The sequence below is a fragment of the Macrosteles quadrilineatus genome, unplaced genomic scaffold (assembly GCF_028750875.1).
Source record: "Macrosteles quadrilineatus isolate MER2022 unplaced genomic scaffold, UCM_ALF_1.0 Scaffold_2__2_contigs__length_208266976, whole genome shotgun sequence".
NCBI classification, from domain to species: domain Eukaryota; kingdom Metazoa; phylum Arthropoda; class Insecta; order Hemiptera; family Cicadellidae; genus Macrosteles; species Macrosteles quadrilineatus.
The window spans coordinates 207322733-207348039 of record NW_026542595.1 but is presented as its reverse complement, the minus strand read 5'-3'; the positions used below and the strand labels follow the sequence as shown (position 1 = coordinate 207348039).

Here is a 25307-nt window from a genome sequence, read left to right as displayed (position 1 = left end):
ATTCATTAATTCCATTTCTCATAAGGTTAACATGGGAAACTCCAGAGCCACTGGGGCAGAGCCGATTGGACGGATCACGAAATTGATGGTGTATAAACCTATTCCATGACATTCTACACGTATGTACCAAGTTTCGTGGCAATCGGTTCAGCGGTGTCTGAGTTTATCACTGCCAAACAAACAAACAAACAAATATCTATACAAACATCCTCTTTTATACTTATAGATTAAATCATTTTGAAATCACGTAACGATTTATAGTGTTTTACAGTAAAGCCACAACTACACGAAGCCAGTTGGCGGGATGGCTACCTGCCACATGTATCTTGAAACAGAGGCAGGTAACCTGCACTGTGACCTACCTGCTCTACTGGCCTCCTGTAAAAACGTGGCTTAATGGTAGAATCAATGTAGCCTATATTCACTTTCTTCCAAAAAGGATAATTTCACACGCTATCTATCCCTTTTGTGTCATAATCATACTATTAAGTTTTTTAGACGGACGTATAATTACATTTAATAACTGACAAATGTCTAATGCATCACAGTGTATGCCTAACGACAAAAAACTTGAAACAATAAATGTAGGAAAGAAACATTCCTGAATAACTAAAACCCGGGAATTTGGTATTCTCATTATTCAGGTTACCAGGGAAAGCTTATCAGTTTTATGCCCTTGAAGCCCTTAACCCGTTGGCGCCGACTTACGAGCGTTACTCGTACGGCCGCTGCAGGCCCGGCGGCCGACTTACGAGTGCCGCTCGTGTCACCGCTAGGCAGCGCAATTAGTTATTTAGTTATTATTATTTTTCGCCCTTTTTGTTTCTTCTTACTATTATATAGTTTATAAATATCTTGCTTCTTGATTTGCGTATTTACTCATTTATTTTAGCGAATAACAAACAATTTTGTGTTGCCATGGAAACCACATATCACCAAAAATCAGCTGCGGTAAAGTAAACAAACAATAAAAAAAAATGTTATCTATCTATACTATTATAAAAAAGAGGTGGTTGCTGTATGTGTGTATGGGAAAAGTAAACTCGAAAAATACTGGTCGGATTGGGCTGAAATTTGGCATGATGATAGCTCACATTCCCGATTAACATATAGGCATATTCTTATTTCAAAAATCCTTTCGGGCTCCGCCCCAGTGGCTCTGGAGTTTCCCATGTTAACCTTATGAGAAATGGAATTATTGAATCTTAACAGCTGTTTCAATTAAACAAGTTGGTTCTGTTCTATGATGTTCAATAGCATTAAAGTTACAAGGATTACCAACAGGGTGCAGCACTATTATTTCTTTTACATTTATGACAACAGCTAATTTGCAACCAAAAGGTGAGTGAGCGTAGCGAACAAACTTCAACCAGGACGTGATTGAGCCATGCGAACGAGATAATCTTGAAAATTAAGAAGTTAAACGGGGCAAAGCCCGCGGGTTACAGCTAGTTACTTATAAAAGTACACAACTTTTGATTTTTCTACGTAGGGAATCGATTGAACTTTATAATAGTAGTGCTATTTGATGTCTGGATTAATCTTGGAATTTGTATATCAAGTTTACTTTCAAAATATTGTTTTTAAAATTTTTATTTTTATAATCTTTATATATATTTTTTTTAGTTTAGAGCTTTGACTATCCAATTACCACTTTTCTGTAGACAATTTTACTGTGAACAAAATGGTGAAAGAATTATTAATTTATTACCTAAGGTTTTCTTTCTATAGCAGTTAGAGTAAAAGTCTACAAATTCCGTAAAATTAATTGCCGCCAGAGGGTGCTGCAGGTAGCGCATTAATTCCTTCCCCAATGGGTTAAAGTCCCATTGTTATTATAATGGGAATTCAATCTTTGAATATTTTAAAACAGATCATTTATATCATCAGTTAGAAACTTTTTACAACTTTGGTTTCATGTCTGTTTTGTTTATTTTTTATCAATATTGAAATATTCTAGGTTAACACTTTAAGCCCTAAGCCAAATTTTTATATTTCTCTTGTTAATTATTTAGTTTGGTTATGTCCTTTTATTGCTTTTATGTATTTCATAAATACAGGGTGTTTACAAAATAATACCGCTATTTTGGATGGCAATTGCTTGGTTACTAATTAGCGGTGTGCGATGCAGTATATTTTTTTCGATTCGATGCAGCACGGCATGATTTTCTTTAAAAATTAAATACAACATGTGTTTCTGTAATGGATCCTTTGCCTTAAAAAAGTTAAAGTAAAAAATGTACTAAATAAAATTATGAACAAGAGGATAGTTGCTGGCCTAACCTCACTAATGGAAACTGCTAATTTTATGGTTGGCCTAAGGAAATTAACCCTTCACTAACAATTAGAATATGCCTATATATCAATAAATATATTTGTTGGCTTTCAATACTTCTGGTTCATTCTTAACCCTTTGCGGTCGAGTGGCGAGTATAGGTCGCCGCCCGCCATTTTGCCCACTGCTCAAAAATAGCGGCCTACAAGGACATAAAAAAAAAATTCAAAAATCAAAAAAGTTAATTTTTACGGTCGAATGGTGAGTATAGGTCACTGGGCGCCATTTTCCTGACTGCTTGAATGGCAAGCTAAATTCACCGGAAAATGTGGAAAAAATTCGACCTCAAAGGGTTAAATCAGCGCAAACCAAAAAGTTGATAATCAGTGTTTACTGTCTATTTAATACATTATTGCAGTCACCTCACAACAGTTAAGACATCATGAACTACATACATACAACACAAGACATGCCACAAATTTCACCCTCCCACTACCACTACACTGCCTAAGGCCGGTTTCACACGAGCCACAAACGTGCCACAATCGTCGGCAGAAACGCGCCACTTGCAGCGCTCAATCGCGTGGGACCTTTCAGACGGCAAAAGCATGATTCCGCGATTTCCATCAGTTTATCGCCATTTCATACCGCACCTCCCTGAAATAAACCAAAACACCAGTCCGCTTGGAACAACTACGAGTGCAGTTCAGTGCTACAATGGACGATGAAGAAGATTTATTTTTTATAATGCTTCTTCGTGCGGTACGACGTCATAGAGTAATTATTTGAGTAATCTTTACATTCTTGGGCCCACAACACTGGCCTACACCCTACTTTTACGATAAAACGGTCTGAATCTAAGTCAGATATAACTTAATGTGAAATAAAAATTCGAAACAATACAGGGTGACTGGTTGTTTTGACTGTCTGAGTGGCAATAACCAGCTACAAACGCCAAAATTGTCGAGAACAGAGCCACTGCATGCGATTGCAGCGCGTTCTAGCGCCAAACGCGAAAAGACGCCACTTCGTGTGAAAGGCACGCCGCGTTCCTATGTTAAGTGAATGGGGCTATCCTTTTTTGCGTCAGCCAGCGATTCTCGCGCCACAAGCGCGCCACAACTGTCAGAAGCAGCGTTTCGCGATTGTCGGGCGTTTTGTGGCTCGTGTGAAACCGGCCTAACGCTTTTCGAGAAGAAACCTTCATACAAAGGAGCGCTCTTCTTCAACCACCTACCCGACCATCTAAGAAGCCAGCCACCCCAACGTTTCAAGAACCAGCTAACGGAATGGCTCCAAGGAAGACCCTACTACTCAGAATCAGAATTCCTGAACACCTGACACAGCGCCGCCGCCGACGAGAGCTCTCTCTGGGCATCAAAATGTTAACTTTGTGTTATCACATTTATATAAAAAAAAAAAAATCTTGAGCATTGTATAACTTTGACAATCTAAAATCTTTTGTTTTGACGCATGTACTATTCTCCCACAAATAGGCTATGTAAATAAAGAACATTGTCTATTGTCTATTGTCTATTGTCTATTGCATGCTATGAATAAATAGATCTGAAATTAATAAAAGTGTGTGTAAACTAAAAAGTTCAAAGAGATCAGTGAGTTCAGAGAGATCATTGATTAGATTGATGACAATCTGAATTTTAATAATTGTTCCAAATTTTATCAAAATATGAGAAATAAACTGTTCTTTTCCCTTCAATTTGACGTTTAAATCGTTTAATTATCTTTAACCCCGAGCAACGGCCGTTTAAAATCCCGGCATTCTTTTGTAAACACCCTGTATATTTATTTCAACTCAATATATACCCATATTATTAAGCAATAAGCTTATTTGCACATGTACGAGATTTAGAAAACCCTCAAAATATCTGCATCATTTATCAATCTATGGCAGGTAGCTCGACAATGGGTTTAAAAACACAAGTTCCAGCTATTTGTTTACATACATCTTTCATTTTTAATCTAAAACAAGAGGTTCTACCCGCGAATTCACAGGTGTACAGAAGCCACCATTAAATTAATTTAATCAACTTTGAATTGAATTTAAATTTCATTTAAAGGGCCCAAATTCGAGAAATTGTCATCTGAAAGGATGTTAAAAGCAGTGGAACCTTCAAACCTTACGTCCTAAGGTGGCCGAGGTGGGTACGGTTGTACCTGAACTCGCCGCTCTCTTTCACGACGCCTTTATTACTTTAAAACTTTACTTTAATACTTTTCAATGAACTGGCGACCAATTAAAGATCCATGACAGCCTCTTAGAACGAACAACATACATGGTTTGTTAATCTCATATTCATCGTGTTTCAAACTTGTTTAATCACTCACTTGTATCAAACAGTTAGAAATAGCTTCAGAGTCCATTCACCATAAAAGTAAATAATAAAATAAGTAAACAAACTATATTGTCAATTGCATTGGCCAGCTGTTGTTCACTAAATTAATTGAATAACGTTAGCTTCCAAAACATGCAAGGCGTAGCCCTTTTGAAATCTGCCTGTGGGCAGATTCCTTAGGGAGTTCGTCCATATCAATACTTTTCGGCAAATCTACACACTCTAAGCTTCATTTTGATATGCCATATACCTATATTTTTATTTGGTAAATGGACTTAACCGTTTACATAAAATTTGATTGTATCACTTTAATAATATAATAGATATTTCTCTATTTTATTTCAAATCTTTCAAACAGTTAAGAATTCTAACTTATTAGTGTTAAGGCTGTACGTACTTGCGACATAGTGTGGTTTGCATTTCTCCTGTAAGGTCGTAACAGGGCACACAAGAGGGTGTCGCGGCAGTCGCATGAGGTAGAAGAGCACAAGCCAAATGGTTGAATAAGATGTGAATTTTCTCGGACCTAACAGTCCGTTCATCTCCATCCACAGCTTGATTGTGACTACCAGCCAGCGGACACGAGGGTCCATATCCAGGTACAGCCTGTCATCACAACATACAGAGTTAAATAGGGAAAATTGTGGTCCATGCGTGATCGTGGCTCTCTCGTTTCATCTCTATATAACCCCTCAGAGTTAAAATAATATTTTGCTTTTGGTTAGCTTTAAAAAGTTATAAAGTAAATTTTAAATTTACGAGAGCCGCTTAGAAAGTAACAGACATTTCACGTTGGCGCCCCTTGGGGCGGGCGCTCTTCTACAACTTCATTTTTTAGAACATCACAATCTGGCTTTAATATTTAAATGACTTAACAATTAAGCGCACTTCAACAATGACAGGATTTACAATTACAGCACTTATTTTTAATACATCACTGAAGATCAAGTACAAGGAGATATGAAGTGTATAAACCCTCTCCTTGGCCATAAAACACGTTTTTGTCAAATTATAAAATATTTTTTCCCCAAAATAGTTATTTGTGTAACTAGTGGGCAAAGTGGCACTTTGCTGCACACGAGAGCAATGTTTACACATAGCAATGTTATGTTGGATACGAGAGGAATGATCTCGAGTGCAGCAAAGGCCTTTTGCACTCGTGTTACACATTATATTTTTCCTCCAGTCACTATAAAGCATATAAATAATTAGTCTTACAAACACTATACAACACGTTTTTAAGTTCAGCTGGCAACTCAAATAGGTGCCCTAGAGAAAGTAGTACCCAGTCCGTATCACTCCGCTATTTTTCCTCGGCAAGAAATGTGCTCCGCGTTTTGAGAATATAGTTCCGTATGTTTTTGTAATTTGAAGTGTTTTCCGCGCCTAAAAAAATGCTTTAAAGGTATTTTCTTGTTTATTAAGATCGTAGGAATGTTTTAAAAACGTTTAAAATAAAAGTCCAGAAATACCGAAACTATAAACACGAAATGACAGGTTAAATCGTAGTTATAATAGTCAATCAGCTGCTCATAGTATAATTATCTTTAAGTGTTGCCAACCTATTTCCAAGCATACACGGATTACGTGCATAATAGAACCACGCTGTTTTGTGTTGTTTCGTTGGAATCCTGATGTGCGGCAAAGTATAAACCGTACGGCAAAGTATAAACCGTACGGCAAAGTATAAACCGTACGGCAAAGTATAAATATACAGCAATTAGCAGCTTTCTGTACTATATACAGTACAAGGAAGCCAACTTTGTCGGGTGACTGTAGGAAAAAAATCTTTTTTATATGCCTCCAAGTAGATTCAGGGTTCTAATTTTCAAACATTTTCTGGAGGAGTGCCCCAGATCCCCCCTCCTGAGGGTCATCCTAGTTACTCCTATGTAATAGGTTAGGTATGTGCTATTACAATACACTGTAGTGAGTGCATCGAAGTGTAGTGAAGCATCGAACCATTGTTTGTTGGCGCTACACTCAAAGTTGAGAGCTTTTAAGTTAATATTTGCTTTGCGTTTTAAATTTGAATTACCAAGTGAATTAATGGAAAATAAAATAAATAGTAAAAAAATACATAACACCTCACTTTGCCTTCAGACAACACCGGTACAAAGTGTTAACTTCTGATTATGAGAACCTTTGAATAGAACTGTTGTTAAAGATCAACGTTTTCTCACTTGATCAACTGAGAATTCTCCACTGCCAGTCCGTTGCGGAAAGAGATGTCACACTTAGTATGGGTCTTCAAGTGAAGCACCCTAATGATAGGCACTCTGGCGTCCTGGATAGCTTCAGTCACTTCAAACTTTGATCCACGCAGGTTCAGCTGGTACGCTAAGTGATGCATGATGTCACATTGTTTCTCATAGCTCAAGTCATGGTAGAACGATTTTCCATCTGAAACAATCATTTTACCATTTTTCAATCAATCAACTTCATTAACAGGCCTCATAGGACAGTCCCGGCTTACCAAAACAGATGTTGCACCAATTCACATTGGAGCTTCTGCACATTAATGTTTACCTGTTTGTTATTAGTATTACTGCAATAGGCCGGCCGGTGAAATTTTGCCACACACCAACGCCACTGCCCAATGAGGCTATGGATATAGTTGTGCTATTAACATTGCTATTACATTACATGTATTGTATTGTCAAGCAGTTTGCATCAACCATTCTTGTAACTCTCATGGAAGCTTAAGGGCATTTTTACTTATTTGTTACTTTATGATTCTTGTTCATTGGTATTTTAATTATGACTTTGGTATGGTCAAAACTAATATTTCAATGAAAAGATGTAAGAAAAAGGGTACAGTTAAAGTTCGATTTGTGGGTCCTTATGTTTTTAGGATAGTTAATGACGCTGAAACTGCCATTTGAAACAAGCTTGTGGACATAATGTCCTTAATTAATGTGATTTTGTTTTTGTTTAGGCCAACAGGTTACGCCTCTTTCACACGAAGCGGCGCGCGCCGTGCGGCGTCCGCCGTGCGGCGTCCGCCGTGCGGCGCTGCGCCGGACAAGCGTGTGTCTTCACACTAGTATGGTTTCGTGCGGCGCGCGCCGTACGGCCCTCCTAAATATTTATTATTTTCTGTTCAGTTGTGGCTTTTAAATTAATACTCCACTTAAAAGTTCAAATAAAATTAATACTGTAGGCTAATTTAAAATATAAAAACTAGTGCACCTGTTGCTCGAATTCGAGCAATTGCAAAATATTAAAGTAGTTTTTTTACGAATAATTGTCACAATTTCCGTCAACTTAAAAGAGTCAACTCATAGATAATGTAACCAATCACTCCACTCCACTACTCCAGTTATCGAAACTGGAAACGAACTCACTCTGAAAACGAACGCTCACTCCACTCCATCTATCGAAACTGAAAACGAAAACTCTCTGTGTATCATGTGTGTACTATGAACAGTTGTAATTAATACTAATTACTCGTCTGTTTAACCATAGATAAAAAAATACTCCCCCTAAAATAATAGAAACAAAATTTCGTCGACACTAGCGCCCAGTATGGCGTACATGAACTAGACATGAAAAACGAGCTTCAAAATTAACTATGGGATGAGAAGTCTACTTGTGTTGGTTAGTCTATGGTTTAACTAAACAAAATCTTGTCTTCATAAGATATACATTGGGATTTTCATGGCCGGAGGGCAAAGCCCGAAGACTTTTACTACAGGAATTGGTGAAAGGGTACACAACAAATACTTAATTTTGACACATCGTTTGTAAAAATCCGTCCATTATTAACAGAGGAGTAGTATTTTATAGAAATCGCCTTCACGTATTATATATAAGTATTCGTCATATCTGAAAATATTGTATTCTAGAAGTTAAAAAAATGTTACATTACGTATGAATTACTAAATTATTAACTTAATACTAAATATTCTCCTCTAGTTATTAAAGAAAAAAATTTATTTTAATACTTTAAGTTGACCGATTTGCATGGGATGAACATAAAAATATATGTTTTGTAATAGCTTTAAATATATTATTTTCCGATACAACGATATATAATTTCTTAATTAACTGTTGCACCTTCTTGGTCAGGTTGTTTGCCTAAATTGAGACAGCGTAGGGGTTGGGCCGTGCGGCGCGCGCCGCACCGTGTGAAAGCTCCCATAAGAACCAATGCACCTTCACCAAGTGGTCCGGCGTGGACGCCGCGCGGCGCTGTCGTCCGGCTCAAGGTGCATCCGGCGGTAACTCGCGCGCCGTGCGGCGAATTCGCCGCGCGGCGCGCGCCGGACATAGTGTGAAGGGACTCATATACTCCCATAGCCCTACGCCGGATCCGGCGGGCGCCGCACGGCGCGCGCCGCGTCGTGTGAAAGAGGCGTTAACGATAGTGACGGGGATCGGTTTGTGTAGGCATAGTATTCTCTTTCAATAGAGTATGACATTTGAAATGTAATGAAAATGAATATTTGTGTTTGAAATATATTTATAATTAATTGTATATGTGTAACCAGCGAGAAGCTCTCGAAAGATGTAATGTGCTTTATTTGATAATTTAATGTATTTGAAATATTATAGTCTAAAGACAGTCTTCTTTGAAGCACATAATTCCTCATCTCCATAATCAGTAAAATTATAAATAAACTTGGTTTAATAGAAATGAAATGAAAATTAAACATGCTCATTATTCTAGTAGGGTGAGTGGGTACAAAAGAGGTTGTCTCGACACAGTCGCTGTAATGTAGTTATATAGCTTATGTTTTCACTGTACCGATCATCCATAGGATAGGTTTGTTTATAACGCAAGGTCAGATAACCAGAGGTCAAAGGTCAAAAGATAAAAAAAACTTGCTTACAAGTAACTTTACCAGTGTTTTGCAGTGGGTGACAATGCAAATATTAGAATGTAGTGCAGGGGTCTCTAACCTTTTATCCTCTAGGGCCACCGGCACCATCGTATTTCTTTTTGGAGGGAAATCATATTTCAGTGCACCAAAATCACCTCATGAACCCACAAAGTAGTTAACTTAATTAACAGTTTAGTGGTTGTTTTTGATATTTTCTTGCTTTGAGCTGATTTCCCATATGAGGAATAGGCTATTACCGAAGGTCTTATAGTAAGACCCTGATCCGGGACCTATTTACTTGTTTTAAAGTCCTCAAAGGCAAAAAACAGAAATATTGCAATAACTTTTGAACAGTATTTTTTTACAGCTTTCGGTGTTGTACCATTTTTTTATAAAGGCCATAAGATACTAAATTTTAATCAAAATTGTTCAAGCCACTTTTGGAAAAGTCAAAATTTAAATCAAACATTCAAAAAGAAAAAAAAACACCTAGAGATACCATGGTGAAGTGCCCACTCGTTACCAAATTTCATCAAAATCAGACCACAGGTGAAGTCTGTAATTCTGTACACACATACGCTAACACAGACATCACTTCGATAACAACATTTTTGTGTTCAGAGGGATCCAAAACAAATGAATATTTCCATTAAAAACTCAAACTAAAAAAATGTCAAAAACAATCCTTTCCCCCTTCCCAAAAACTCGTTAAAACGGACTGTTTAAATGCATACTGTATACAGTATTCAACTTAAATTTTGGAGAGCATTGTATTTAGACAATATGTGATCACTGGTCTCAAATCTTTCCACGAGAACAGTTGTTTCAGGACCGCCCACTTCCTGCCGATCTAGTCCTGTTAAACCGATCTGCTGATAAAGATTGTACGGTCAAAGAGATGTCATTTCCGCCGAGTGTAGTCCGGTTAAAAGGTATCCGGATAAGAGGGAGTCTACTGTCAGGGTGTCTACCAACTCCTGGATGAAAAATTCATGGACAATTCCCGTACATTTAAGGACACTTTGTCGACCTTTTTCCTTGATGTTACCAAATATATTTTCCTGATTTGTCGAGCCGTAATAGTCAATTTTCACCGTATTTCTCTCTGAGGGAAAACGTTATTAACAAAAGACAAGTATTAAGTTTCAAAGTAGATATTTATTTTAGTAGGTATACAAAATTTACTATAGGAACACCTTTGTAATGTAATACAGATCTTAAAACCACACTGGTACCAAAATGTCATTTTTGGTTGAAAACCACACTCAAACCAAAATGTTATTTTTGGTTGAAAACCACACTGGTATCAAAATGTCATTTTTGGTTGAAAACCACACTCAAACCAAAATGTTATTTTTGGTTGAAAACCACACTGGAATCAAAATGTCTTTTTTGGTTGGTTAAGTTTAAACCTAAAATCTTTAAACTTTGAACCACTTAAAAACTAAGAAAAACATCTATTGAAGAATTGTCAGATCCAACCTAACAAATTCAAGTTAAATAGAAAACGATCAACTTTATTAGCACTTAACCTATAAACCACATAAAAACTAAGAAAACCATCTACTGAACGATTGTCATTATTTGTTAAAAAACCCTAAACATAAAATAGTATTATTTATTTTTAAATACAACATAACACATTCAAGTTAAGATAGAAAGAATCAACATTAATAGAAACTTACAAAACAAAACAAAAAACACTTAACTAAAAAAACATAGATACCAATAACAATGTTTCTAGCAAACACATTGTCACAAATATTGAGATGATAAATAACATCTTTTAACAAATTTAAATCTAAAATATTAAATGAAATGGTAATATAAAATGATTTTACATTAGGGTTTAAAAACACAACTTAAAACAGTTATTAAAGGATTCACATAAAAATGCTGCACTTCCTTGAAACATTTAACTTAGCTTTGATACAGTAGCCCATTTATAAAGAATGGATTAATTGTTTCATCAGACAGAAAATCTAATTTCAATAACAGATTTCAATTATTTTTCAAGTTATTGTTTGAAAAAATAATGGAACTAAAGAGTGCATTAAAATTAATGAGACTTTAATGGTAGAGATTACCATTTTAAATTAATGGTGTCACAACCATTAGTTATTTAGTTCATAATTAAGTAATATAATTTTGCATTAGAGTGAAATGCATAGCTTAACCAGTTGCCAATATTAACACACAAATGATAAGGGAAAGCATTTGGTCTGGGTTTGATAGCCTTACTATTGAAGAACTTTGGCACATTCCATGAAACTGAATGCCTGAACTGCATTACAACTTCCTTTTCTTTATTTCATTGGTTTTTTCTTCAATTATTGCAGCTTCTTCTAATAACTTTCTTTTTCTTTCTTCAAGTTCTTTGAGTTTTAGCTTAGCTTTTTTCTTTTCATCTTCAGCTTGGGTAGTTCTTTCTTTTTCAGTCTTCATCAATGCTAAAGCTTCCTTATACTTGGCACTTGAGTTTCTAACAGCATGTATTAATTTTGGTTCAATATTTAAATTTTCTACATTTCCTGCTAGTACCAATGAGTCATATATTATCCTTTGAGCAATTAAGCTGCTTTCTTTAAGATTTTCAACTATTATTTCTTTATTTACAGAGAATCCTCTTTCTACATTAGCATTGCCGTGAGAGAGCGAAAGCAGGACTTTAACAACTTTGAATAAATGAATGTATTCTTCTTTTCTGCCAATCAAATTGAACCAGAAATCATCCAAACGTGTTTCGTGCCTATTAAAAGAATTACATTCACTTAATACATCTGGCGAGGATAAAAGCTGTTTATATTCCCTGTCCGCCAGTTCACAATGTCTGGGAGACACTATGTTGGCCTGCAACAAAGCATTCAAAGAACTCTTTAAGGCTTCCATAGTGTCTCCTTTGGAGATTAAAGAGGGATTTAAACAAGTTACCGCTTTTGTTAAAGGGTATTTAAGTGGGCTCTTTTCCAACAACTTAGCTACAAAATGCATTAAGATTTTTCGACATTCTTTGCGGAACTGCAAAAGAGCTTTATCTGAACGTGTTGGACAAAGTCGAAGTGCAGCGCGAGTACCATACCCTAGTTCAATTTCTTTAACAGGCAAAAGATTCTCAAAAATATTTTCCGCATTCTTTTTGAAGACATCAATCTTGGTTATGTCGCTACCTTCAATTATATCTGGCTTAACAATCTTTGCCGCAATATTTTTCAACACAAAAGATAGTTGGCCATACAAAAATGGTGACAAAGGTTTGTCAGACTGAAATTCGGTTAAAAACGGCTCTATTTCGTCACAAAGGCTTTCAAAAAACGCGATCTTGGCCATTAGCAGTTTGTCTTCTAGATGTTTACAAATAATTGAAAAACTGGAACAAGATGGTTCTTTTGCAGTTCCCTTCACTTCACTTACATATTTCTGTAGGTTTGGTAACATATCTTTCACTCTTCTAGCAACCTTTCCATTTTCTATCCAACGTACTGAGCATACTGTAAAAGGAAACAACGATGAGCCTGTAATTCTGGTAAATTCGCCTCGTCTCCCAGGGGATTTGTAAAATAAGTTAGAAACTGCTCTAAAAAAGCTTATGAGTTCCCAATCGCTCTTTTGAAACCCAGTTTTGAAAGAATTATGTAAGGTGTGCAGACCACAAGATCCTAAATCTAAAAGTTGTACTGAATCAGGCGAACATTGTATTCCTTCTTGAAAAATTCTTTTAAGTTTAAAATTAACATTCGGTCCGTCCATTGATAGCTGTATAATTTTCCCCATAAACTCTTCGTTTACGTTGGTTCTAATAGCCTCTAGTAAGTCTTCACTAGTTGTGTTACTTAAAAACGCTGATGTTAAATAACGAGTGCAAACCCTGTTTTCTTCTTGATTCCAAAATCGTACCCCCAAATCCATTTGTTGTTTATTGGATATTTTGTTTAGACTTTCATCGAAACCTAAAACTAAATATTCTGAAGCTTTCATAACTGCTTCAAGTGTACCCTTAAAATAAGGAGCAAGACCATAAACTATCATGTAGGACAGTTTGTCTTTTTGTAATTTAATCTTTTTAGCGATCTCACTATCATGAAACATGTACGGAAAAAGTCTAGTATAGTTAGCAGCAGCTCTAAGCGAGCTGTGTGTCATGACTGTTTGGCAGGCCCAAAGAATTTCAGCCTTTGTGACATCATTGTGATGGAGATATGAATCAATTTTTGATGTAGGCCTAATAATTTTGGTGGTAGGAACTGGAGGGGTAGTTATTGTGGAGGCGGAAGTTGACGCTGTTGAAATGGGTTCAGTAGGCCTTGATGTACTTGGCATAACTTCTACTGATGGAGTGTTAGGCCTTATAAAGATGTCCATAGGCATTGATTTTTTAGCATCTGATTCTAATCTCATGTGTTTTTTGCCTAATGAGTGGCTTTTCACAGCAGTTTTACCCATGCTTTCAATGGTGAAAGTGGTGGAGCAAATAATACATTTAGCAGAATATACATCATCTTTTGCTGGTTGCAGCCATGAATATACTTCCTCCCAGTCTTTTTGATACTTGCACCTTCCTCTTGAACGCTTCATGGTTTCCTAAAAAGAAAAAGTACCACAAGTTAGGTAAGCCTACTTTGGTATATGATCCAGCACCCAAAAATGAGTGTTATCACATTTGTGAAAATAAATTAATGTTGGGAAAACTGAATGATAAAAAGAAGTTAGTCTATTACTTTTCGATTAAGTGAGTAGTTTATATCAGTTTAGCTTTTAGGCATATTAAATTCATTGTTAAATTTATTGTTAAATTGCACCTAGACTTACATAAAGAGATTACATAATTAGATAAACCTAGGCTTACTCCTAGCTGTTTTATGGCATTAACCTTTGTCAATATAGGCAGATATAAATTGAAGGTTAAAATAATATGATAGGCTACTGAGCAACTCCACCAGCTACAATCTGATTCAACTACATTAAAATTAAGCTTAGGAATAGTAGCCTATGTTTAACCATTCCTGGAAATTGTCTAAACAAACATAGCAGCAACCTTTGGTTGACACAAAAAACTAAATCAAAACGCATTGTATGTCAACAAAATGATCAAATATCAAATACAGTTATTTATTAGACTCACTTACTTTTGATTGATGTAATTGTAATGATAGTGATCAATTAAGTTATATGTAAGCCTAACCAACCGTACTTAACGAAATCATAATAGGCCTAAGCTAAATTGTCCTACAACTGAAATAGCCTTTATCCTATTCTAACTCAACACCCTGATATCATTTAACTTAACTGTTAGCAGAAAGTCTTCGAGATACCATTAAACTTAGCCTAATATGATCATAAATCAGTTTAATTCCACCTCTGTCCTCCCTTCACATGCATTTTTTCATTGCCTTTTAGGACAATGGTCCATCCGTTTATTTGATTACCAAACATTATTGTCATATTAAGTTGTAGCCCTACAAGCTCACACATACTAATTACGTAGGTTAACCTATGTCATGCCCAAGGCAAGGAATTGTCCCTATCTGCAACCTTTCCACAATTTTGCAATGCCTACACCTAATAACTTAAATTTGAAGAATATATACTAAACAAGTTTGACTCACTCACTTTTTGTTAACGTATTGCACCACCGTTTCTTTACTACATGAACATGAACTGCATAAGTTTAGTGTTCTTGTTTTCAAACTCAAACTCACAGGACACGGACAGAAGCACTATTTTTACTTAAGTTTAGTCCACTCCACACTATCTTCCAACTAACCTAGTCTAGTCCGATTGAGATGTAACATGTCACACCACACCTCATTTCATGCAAAGTTCCTCAGTTGTAGATTAACTTTAATAATTCTAAATTAACGTATCCACAGTCACAATTCACAATATTTGACCTAAAATCTTGTTCATTAAGCTTAGAAAAGACGTTTTATTCCATACTCGAACAAAATTGAAATTCCGTTTTTTTTTACCAGCTAGTTGATCTTCCCACGAATACTAATAGCCTACTTGTTCGTTCAAGTATTGCACTTTTTTGATTTCAGCTTATCTTTCTAAATTTCACGTTGCAAGTTAGCTTCTTAGTTTTGAAAAATTGCCTTTCATTTTCATTTTACCAGACTAACCAACTCAGACTTCCCATCCCATTGTTAAATTTGAGGTTAGTTTTTCGTTTATGGTTCATGTTGGTGAAACCGGGCGCTAGTATCGAACTAGCCATGCATCTATCATATTAGGGTTAATTTTATGACTGGTGCTTTAATGTGAACTAGGGGACGATTTATTATATATGATTAGATGTTTCCTTGGTTAAACAAGGTTTTAAATGAATTAACAAGAAACTGTAAAAAACACGATCCCAGCGCACTAGGACGAAACTAACAAATACAATTGTCTTCATCTGCAAGGATAAGAACTATGGTACTTGATGAGTATGATTAATAGCTTTACTTAAAAAAGAAAGTCGATAAATCGTATCATTATTATTATTAAGCAATCCAATTATGAACAAAAATAGAATTTATCAAGTAGGTATTTCTGTGTAATTCTTATTATAAGATTTATAATAAATACAACGTCCTAGTTTCACTTACCTTATAACTGCAGCATTCAATGTGAACTTGTGATTGTGAAGATGACGTCTGCTTCACTGCCTCTAGTCTATGACGACGACGGCAATAATATTGACTATTGGCCAACATACACGAAGCAGACGATGCAACGGCAGCGTCATATCAGTTACAACATCATTTTCCAAACTAAACTTAGTTGAAATAACAATTGGGAAGTGAAATTCAGTTGAACACAGGGTAAATAAAGATGAACACAGGGTAAATAAAGATGAACAAACCTAACTCACGGCTTTATTTAACAGTTGAAAAACACTCACCGGCTCAAAAATTATTTAAGGACATAGTCTGATATTTAAGGACAATTCCCGTACATTTCATGGCCAGTCTAAAATTAAGTACAATTCCCGGTTTTCCCGGATTTCCCGGTTGGTAGACACCCTGACTGTGCTAACTAAGTAGGGGGATAAAGTAAAAATTGTGGTTACTCTTTTTCTGCTATAATATCGACTTTTATTAGGCCTACATACAAAACCATCAGAACTTTTAAGCTCTGAAATTAAGTTCTGAAACAAAATGTGAAAACAACATGTCCAACCCTTCGGCTATCTTTGTAATCAATTTCAGCTTTCTTGATTCTATAGATTTTAAGGAGATATCTCATTTTCATATAACAAAAACCCCTATGGACTAATTGTAGATCTTTTTAGCAGACAGTAAAGACTGTCAACTACACTAGGATGTGGAAAGCACCAACCGTAATCAATGTAGAGATCAAAGTCACTTTTGCTGGTGGCAAGCCCGGTGACTTGGGAGCCGAAAAATAGAACTCTGCAGCCAGGAAGCGAAGCGGACAAGTCACTTCGGATCATGATACTCTGTGAAAACAATGTCACAAACTGTCATTGGATAACTGTTTACAATGGATCACTTGAAATGAACAACATGCCACCGCCAATGTAAGTCCTTATCCCATTAAATCCATGTAAAACCAATACAAAATGACGGTGATGCTAAACAAGTTCTACCTAAACATGTGCATTACTACAATGGTATACAAGTATTCACAATTTAAGCAAGGGGTTAAACTAAAATACAAATTCTTTAGTTTTAAAATTGAATGTGTCCATTAAGAAAAATGGCAAAGTTTGTCAGAAAGAAAACATGGTTGTGGATGGCCATGGCTTGGCGGGATGGTGTGCCGATTCCACATAATTAATTTTATCAGACAGTCACTATTACACAGGCAGGGGCGTCGCCTTGGGAAAGAGAAAAGTTGGGAATTTCCTAGCCACGAGTTGGGACAGTTGAGAACTCAACAAGAAAAATATATTTTTAAACTAAATTAAATTTAAATATTTGAACATAAACACGCCCTATTTTAAGAAATAAATAATCAATTACCAGTATAGTTTGTTGGAATTTCGCTTACGAGAAATTTTGTTCCTTATTGTATGTTGGCTACCTTGATCCTGTTCTGTGTTGATTATTCTGATTTCTGAATGATTCGTCTACGAGAGCGAGACTGCGAGTTTGAATTTTCAAAGTGCAAGCGATGCAGCTCTTCAGTTCAATTGTGTTAAAAATATTTTTCAAGTCAGTCACATGAACTATATTTTATACCTTTTTTGTAGTATTTCGAGCAGGCTAACTGACAGGAGTACTTGCTAATAAGTAGATTAAAATAACATTAAAGATAGGTTTTGTGTATCGGTATTACCTTTACAACTTTTATTTTTTAATAACCTAAATGAAATATTTATTATCTGAATATATTAAAAAAATCTACTAAAGTTATTTATCATTCCTAATTAAGAATTTACAAAAATGAATCAACTAATCACTTTGAAACAGATCTATGTTAACAAAACATAACCTAAAATTTGATGTTTGACTTTCACGTCTAAGTTTGATTTTTGTCTAGTTTGATGAAGATGACATTAACATTGAACATAGTTCATTACCATAGTTATCATTTTTATTGTATGTACAAGTTTATTATCAACCAAGTTGAACGTGTTTATTTTATACGAGTCTTATTTTAGGTTTAACTTATTCTTATCTAGACTAGAATAATATTACTCACAACACTGATATTAATATTTCATTATTACAAACTTGTTTAGGCTTAGTTGTAAGTTTTATGAAGTTAAAGTGTTGATCTTAATGTCAACTTTAATATCTTAATATCTATACTAATTTTTACCAGGCTTATTTTATATCCCTAAAATTTTACACTGCTACGTCTGCTACCACAGCAATGGTTTGTAAAGTTTTTTGGATTTGAAACAATACTTTTCAAGTTTTTTGAAGTCATAAAATTTCATTATGAATTGGTAGAAGTTTTAGACATTTTTTTAATTGAATAATTTTGTATACATGTAAAACTAACTATGTTTTGTTAATGCAAGTTAATAAATACTGAATTGAGTGTTACTGCAGTGTAGTATAATAATTTGTAGATTTTTAAAAATAATACAGAAATTGATTTCTCAAAATAAAAAATAGTTGGGAAATCCGTGTTAAGCAGTTGGAAAATTTGAGGCTTCTCCCCCCCCCCCTAGAATTTAACTAAGCAAACGCCACTGTACACAGGTGACTGGGCATAGCTACACAGCTATTTTGGGCTTTGTAACTTCTTAAGTATGAGAGTCGACAATGTTGGCCTGGGTGCAACAGAGTATTTTTGTTTTGTTTTTTGTGACTGTATATCAGGGAGACTACAGAGATTTGTGTTATTTCATAGGGCCCTAATACATTTTTGTTTTATTTTTTCATGTACCTAATAAAATTTGGCTTTAGTGAAAATCTTTCCGTGACCAGGTTTTCTTTTTGACCAGTTTTGGCATTTCCTAAGGGACCCAGGATTTAAAATTTGATTTAAAATTAAACAATCTGTATTTTAACTGAACAAGATGCTTCAACTATGAATTGTTGTACAGCATTGTACCAATGCACATGATGTGTTTGGATTAGATCTAAGAAGATTCAAAAACATGATGTAATCAAAAACAAAGAATTCACATAAAACCAGTACCACAAAGGAAAATGAGATCCAGACAATTGTTTAGCAAGGATAATCAATGTAGGCTGTAAAGGTTTTTACCTAACCCGCCATGTTAAACTTCCCTATCCTAAGCGTGATGTATACAACTTCCTTACTTCTCGAGTGATGTAAAGTATCAAAAAACTCACTCGGTGATGTAATGAAACCCATTTAAATAACATTGAGTGGATAACTTAAAAAATATAACTCTATGGAGCCAACTACGTTTAACGCTAGAAATCAGCTGTGTGCTTGAATTTTATTGTTATTGTTATGTTTTGGAGAATTTTCCTAACCTAGCTTTTGTTTGTAAATGAACCTTACTGTTATAAGATGAGTGAAATGGGTAATTAAATATGTATATTGTCGGGTCAGGTAAAATCTTGTACGTTACACGTTACGCAAGAGCGTGTTTACATCACTTAGGTAAATTATGCAACGAGCGAAGCGAGTTGCACAACTTTCACCTGCGTGATGTAAAAACGCTCTTACTACACTTGTAATGTAAATAGCTATAACAACTCAAGTTTGAGACTAAGCCACAACAAAGCGAAGCAGGGTTGGCTAGTCATAATTTTTATTTAGTCCATCACTAAGCCAAATTTTAAAATTGAAACGATTGTGGTATTTTACTTTTAAGTTGTTTTCACAGGAAAAATATATTTAGCCTGATTGCTTTCAGATTTTTTTTAGATAATTTTGTTCACACAGGCGAGCTTAATGAACCAGTAATTTATATATATATATATTGTCTTGTCTGTTAAAATTGTTGAATGAGTTCATTATTATTTCAAATGTTGCTTTATTTTATTACTGGTACATACAATTGTGGTAGATGTTGGTGAGGCAACTGTACACACCTATCATGTTTGTAAATTATGTACCAAAGTGTCATTGTCATGTACACATTAATTAGTAGTTTATATAAAAGATTAATTAATCTACAACACTTACTTTTTGCTGGTTTTCCACGTAGTTTCGCTGCATCTCAGTGAGAATTTCTGAAATCGCAGCTTCAAGACTGTACATGGATCTCAGTACGTTTGTAACATCTGGGTGAAGCTGTTCTTGCTCTATTGATTTTGGTGAAACAGCTGGAAAACCCAAAAATCAACATGAAATGCATGCTGAAGAGTCATGTGGGCCGAGTAAACACCCAGACATGACACGCCATTTTTCATTATACATCGTGTAAATTGTTTATTAAATTACTAGTATAAAAAGGGAATCTATATATTAATAGACAAGCATGTTTCATTAAAACCTTTTTCTCAGCTCGCGTTCATCGCAGGTAAAATCTACGGATACCGTAGACGCTGGGCTTAATGGGATGCCATTCTGGTGAGGAAACAACAACGAAATATAAACAGAAAATCAAAACAAAAGCAAAAAATTCCAGTGGGGTGAAATAGAGAAGCCTGTACCTTTTCATTAATAGCAATGTATAAGTTGTCACTAGTTTTTTTTTTTTTTATTCGTCATAGTTGATGTAAGGCACCAACAGATTATGCTGATCTAAATGACTACCTAATTTCTGTTGAATACACGATGATTTTTACCAAGTTAAACTTTTTGAATGACTTATTATGAGCTATAGCAACTGTTATGACCCATCAACTTTGTCAGCAACAAAAAATAAGGTAGAAAATAGAATTTAAGACAAGCATTCGGTGACTGGCTCACACAACTACATGTTTTTCAATTAAAAAATGGCGACAGCTGGTCCATATAGATGGGATGTCTACTTCAGTACCCAATAGTGAATACGGTGTACATTACATGTTTTGGTCGAGTTTTCGACCACTGGACGACCACTAGTAGTAATAATTAGGTAGAAAAATTGCAAATCTAATTGAAGAATTTCTCTACAACATCCACATCAGTATACTCTCTCTTATTTGAACGATCAGGGGCCTTTTTGATAATAAAGTACAAACTAATATTATTAGTAAATCAGCTGATCACCCAATGCAAATCTAATGGAAATTACAAGTTACAAGTTGTAACTTGTAGTTTATTATGAAATGGGCCCCAGAAGTTATTTATTAGAATTGTCACCATTATTTTATGTCACATCAACAATCTAATGACCCAGCTGTTCCTGATCATTAGGCTTTTAAAAGACACTGTGAAATGGTTGGGACCGGACCCATTTCGGATTAACAAATATTTTGGATTAAAGGTTTTTTTTAGAAAATTTTAAAAAAAATTTAATTTTTTAAATTTTTCTTGTCTTAGGACGCCAGGCCCGGGATTGTTTTTCACATTACTTAAGGCTAAACCCTTAAGGCTGCAGCATTATCACTTAACAAAATCCATTTGTGATTTGGCGGGATTGGAAGCCGGGACGAAAATAAAAAAATGTTAATAACAAAAATGGTGAAATATTGACTAAAATACACTACAAAAAAGTCTATCTTGCCCGGCCACTACAGAATACTTTGACAAGGTAAACTAACTGTGATATGTCCCTCAACTAACTGTGTTAAAAGTTTAATACAATTTTTTAAATATTTTTTTATTAGTTTCGGATTAAGAGGACTTTCGGATTATCGCGACTCCACTGTAGTGTCAACTTATGGTGCAAGAGTTAACCCTTGGCATAAACAGTAACCTCGATCAATGACAAGCTATCTACAAGATTGGCAGAGAATTACAAATTGAAAGAAGTATTTTGAATAAAATTCCCACATACCTTTAAGAGGTTTTACTTCAACTCGAATCCCTTTAATGAAATGTTTTTCTTGAAGCACAGTCTTGACTGATTCACTGTAAAAAAAACATGGTGATTAGATGTTACTGGGTTGCATTTTTTTAAGAGACTTTTTTACAACATATTGGTCTGTCTTCAATCTCTGGGCTTAAAAAAAATAACCAGCTGATCTTAGTCAGAAACAAAGATACACATCTCATCTCATTCCCTTCTGCATTCATTTTAAATTTAAAATATGCATTTGAGAAAGTTGGTCAGCATCACTGGATCTTTGAAAGTGTAGGTACTCTATAAATAAATAAAATGCTAGTAGGGAAATCCAAAATGAATTTACCTTGATTGCTCAAACAGACACAGAAACAGATAAACTGATAAGACTGATCATGTCTTCAGTACAGATAGCTTAATGTCTGTTACTAGCGACTCAGTGAGTGAGCTATTTTCACAATAACAGTTTTGTATTAGTCAGCTGTAACTAATGCGATTCGACGTACCTATACTGTAAAAGGGTGAACAACTTGCCTGTGCTACCATTTATCTCTCAGAAACTATGGCATTTCTAGACAGTTTTATTAGTGGACTTCACTTCCATTCTTATGAAGATAAAAAATATTAATTCTATTTTGTTAAATGGCTACCATTTTCCACATGGCAGTCCAGTTCAAAATTTCTCAACAAAACTTCAATAATTGTTTATGACTGATATAATGCAATTTAAAGTTTTATTTGTTCTTATTAGGCATTATTCCTTTTGAAACGTTGAGTGTATTAGCTGTAAAACTTCAATATTTTTCCAAGGGGAAAACAAGTTTTTAGCAGCTGTATTTTGATTATCTGACAACACAATATTAATCTTCACAAATTAGGTTACAGTTGTCTGAACATTGGGTAGAATCATGATGTTTTTGGTTATATTTACGTTTTGCCTTTGAAATGATTCCTATCTCAATTTCTGTCTATCTGTCTGTTATTGTGTCTGTAAGTTTAACTTTACAATTATCATAAAAAAATAGTAAATAGAGAAATTGAAAGAGGAAAAATTATTTACGACCGAGTAAGATTACTGGAGACTCTTGTTTGTAGGATTGCAAAGCAGAAATCATGTTTTTCTAGCAAGTAGTTTCCAAATTTTTAATTTTGTTTGGTATCAAAATATAAATAAAAATTTTGTTTTCAATGTTTATAAAAATTACTAAATAACTGAGCAAAGCTTTTATACGTTGACTCTTATGCATTTCATCATACCCAACTCCTCCAAGAGAGGCTGTAAAGATCGTTTTTAAATGTTGAGTGGTGATGAATAGGCCTAATATATTTAGTAAATGCCAACATCTAAAGCATAAAAAAAATCTGCCAAGTGGGTCTCAAAGTTTCAATATTATCCTTATGGAAGTATTATTTGACATATAAACAAAATCATTAAATAAGCTGTTAACTTTTAAATGCAGTACATCAGGAAATAGCTTATAGAATAATAATTATTGGAAGTGTAAAAATCATCGTCAAGCTTGTTATGTATGAGGGCGGGCTTTTTAAGTAAGGGTGGTTTTTGTATATAAATCCTGTTCTTTTGTACCCCGCAACGAGGCTCCTCACCACTTGCTGGCACCATTTGTGAACAGAATGCCATCACTTGAAGCTCTGTAGCTGACATGTACGCTTCTCTGTGTGTTATTAAAATTGTTTACACCATCGAATCTCCTGCCGCCTGCGAGATAAAGTCAGTAATATACATTTTTTTACTACAAGAAACATATCCGATGCTGACATTCATCGCCACTCGTTTTATTTTAATGTGTGAATTATTCTCGGTTTTAGTTTAAACAAGATTTATTATTTATAATCTACAAAACAGGTTAACTATTACAATTATTTATAGCAGTGTTCCATATTTTTACCTTGCCAACCCAACCTTGTTAATACTGTAGAACAAAATTAAGTTATTTGCCTCACGACGAACATTATATAAAAACAATACAATTTATTAACAATGTCCAATTGGATTTTTATAAAACCACAACCATGTGTTTTTTTAATGTAAACAAAATTTATCGTTAGATGATCGTTTGATAACTGAATCTGCGTTTTTTGTGTTCTCATTTATACACTTTCCATCAGAGAAAGTAAACACTTTTAAACAAACGACTTTGGGCTAGCTGCATGAGTCACTGACAAACTGTGTTCATGAAACTTATAAGGGTCACAGGAGATCTGAACAACCACACGTGGTAAGAACAAGGCTTTATGCAGTTATCAATAAACAGAAATGGTAGAAGCCGAAATTGTTTGGGTTGAATTCTAACTCTAGGTTATCACTGTACCGCCCTTTTCTAGAAGTTGATATATCAACCAAGAGGTTTTAAGCTGAAATATAAATATAGGTCTCTGAAAAAGACGAGATATCACTGTCTTGACTTCACTTAATCAGGAAACAATATTGACTACTTTAATCGCATTAAATAGTTTCTCTACAAATATTGTCTCCGTTCAAAGTTGTAGATAAAAATAATTATGAAGTTTGATGGTGAGAGTTGAAAAAAAAAAAATACTTTCGACATCCATCCTCGATTTCGTGGATGCCTCTACAAACGCCAGCTATTAATTGGGCATATTTATTTGTACATCTTCATTTCTATGATTAATTGAAGTAGTAATGTAGAGAACAACACACTTAACAAACAAATCGTACAGTACGTTTTATAGACTAACTTACTGTAAAAATACAAATTATGTTTAAAATAACTTACGGATTTTGAAAAATAACATTTCCATGTTGTTTGATATAACTGCATGACCTTACATGACCATAATTCTTGAAATAATTCATTATGTGTTTTTTTGGGAAATCTTGAGGTAATCCTGAAAAAAGACAGTAATTTCTAAACTCATCGACTTCCCTTTTGGATTTTTATATTTAGAATTGTCAGCTGATTATGAATACATGCATGGCAACATAAAAAGTACCGTACAGTAATTGCCTCTTTTAATAAAAGTTAGGTACCGGTACCAAGTTTCCAATTTTCATAACTAAAATTAAACTAGCATCAAAGAATTAGGTTAGTTTGCGGTTAGGTTTCTTTGTTTTTGTTTTATTGAATTTCAGTGGGAAATGAAGTTTGTAAGAGGTGTTAAAAGGAAAACAAGATTGGACAGAATTAAAAGAGTTGAGAAGAATAGTTGAAGAAAGTTTGAGAGAACGAGCAGAGAAATCGAGATTGAGATGGTTTGGCTACAAGAATGGAACATTATAGAATCCCCAGAAAAATGAGTGAGCTTCATATGAACGGAAGAAGACCGAGAGGAAGACTTAGAAGAAGGTTGATTGACAAGGTGAAAGGAGATGTGGAAGCAAGAGGAGTGCAGTGGCAGCAGAGGTGCCCATCCCCCCCAAACCCAGAGGCGCAACCCCCCCCCCAAGCTAAAGGAGTAGTTCTCCCCCCCCCAATTTATGCTGCCGTCTATTTAAACCTACCCTCCCCCCACCAATTTATCTGACAATTTTCCCTTTACCTCATAAAACGAGCATTCCA

The 25307-nt window shown here is 34.9% G+C and overlaps 1 protein-coding gene across 2 annotated transcripts in view; it reads right to left on the bottom strand.

The window, feature by feature from the left end:
• The window catches only part of LOC128985711 (uncharacterized), a 53371-nt gene that overhangs the window by 5837 nt on the left and 22227 nt on the right, over positions 1-25307 (bottom strand). For both annotated transcript variants that reach the window (XM_054405513.1, XM_054405514.1), the window contains exons 3-8: positions 24525-24636; positions 21760-21833; positions 20019-20158; positions 16776-16896; positions 6813-7032; positions 5027-5235 (exon numbers count right to left, since the gene is read on the bottom strand). In XM_054405513.1, coding sequence (XP_054261488.1) covers positions 5027-5235; positions 6813-7032; positions 16776-16896; positions 20019-20158; positions 21760-21833; positions 24525-24636 — 876 coding nt within the window. The remainder of the gene's footprint in view (positions 1-5026; positions 5236-6812; positions 7033-16775; positions 16897-20018; positions 20159-21759; positions 21834-24524; positions 24637-25307) is intronic.